At 70.0% G+C, this 932-nt stretch overlaps 1 protein-coding gene across 1 annotated transcript in view; it reads left to right on the forward strand.

Annotated features, from left to right (window-relative positions):
- Window positions 1-932, forward strand: part of LOC104398129 (dedicator of cytokinesis protein 2-like) — a 66946-nt gene that overhangs the window by 6387 nt on the left and 59627 nt on the right. The window contains 3 exon segments of the mRNA XM_010008178.1: window positions 180-315; window positions 407-682; window positions 780-803. Coding sequence (XP_010006480.1) covers window positions 180-315; window positions 407-682; window positions 780-803 — 436 coding nt within the window.

Consider the following 932-nt stretch of genomic DNA (forward strand, 5'->3'; position numbering starts at 1 on the left):
CTGCAGGGCGCTTGTCCCCTTGCTAGGGCTCTGCGGGTGCCTGGACCCATCTGTCCTGCACCCCCAGCCCAGTGTCAGCCCGTGGCCGTGCGAGGCCAGGCAGGTGGGATGCACAGCCCCGTGTCCCCCTGTCCCAGCCAAGTACTGGGTCCTGCCTCAACCTGTGCTGGTCTCCGCAGGATCCTGGCGCTGGACCTGGTGGTGCGGGACGAGGATGAAAACATCCTGGACCCCGACAGGACCAGCGTCATTAGCCTCTTCCAGGCGCACAAGAAAGCTGCACAGACCATCACGGAGCGCATCCAGCAGGAGACGGTGAGACCCCTCCGTGCCGAGAGCCTCCTGCCCCACGCGTGGCCGTGCCGTGGGGCTGAGCTGTGGGGCTGAGCGGCCTCGTGCCCCGCAGAGCCCGCAGCAGAGCGCGCTGGCCCGCAGCGCCCGCCCCGCAGCTTCGCCCTCCCACAGCCTCTACCTCTGCGTGCGCCACTTTGTCTGCAACATCGGGGAGGAGGCGCAGCTCCTCATGGCGCTGTACGACCCCGGCGAGCAGCGTGCCATCAGGTGGGGCACAGGGACAGCCCCGCTCCGCACCCCGCGTCCCGCTCCCGGCAGCATCCCTGCTCTCATCCCCCCCGTGTGGGGAAGCCCCCGTCTGCATCCCATTACCCGCTCCTGGCTGCGCGTCCTGCCCATCCTGCTGGTCCTGCCCAGCCCGGGCCAGCACATCTCATGGGGGGCAAAGAGGCACGTCCCTTCCCGTGGGGTTTTCCCCTCCAGAGCAGCTGTGTCCCGTGGGACAGCCCGTGGCTCATCCTGCCCGGGCTGGTGGGTGCCCCACACACCGGGGCCCGTCACCGTGTGCCGTGTCGTGCTGCCCTGCCCGGTCTGCCCACGGCAGGCACGTCCTGACCGTGCCAGTGCCAGCCCCGGAC

The sequence above is a fragment of the Chaetura pelagica genome, unplaced genomic scaffold, assembly GCF_000747805.2.
Source record: "Chaetura pelagica isolate M959 unplaced genomic scaffold, ChaPel_1.0 scaffold872, whole genome shotgun sequence".
NCBI lineage: Eukaryota > Metazoa > Chordata > Aves > Apodiformes > Apodidae > Chaetura > Chaetura pelagica.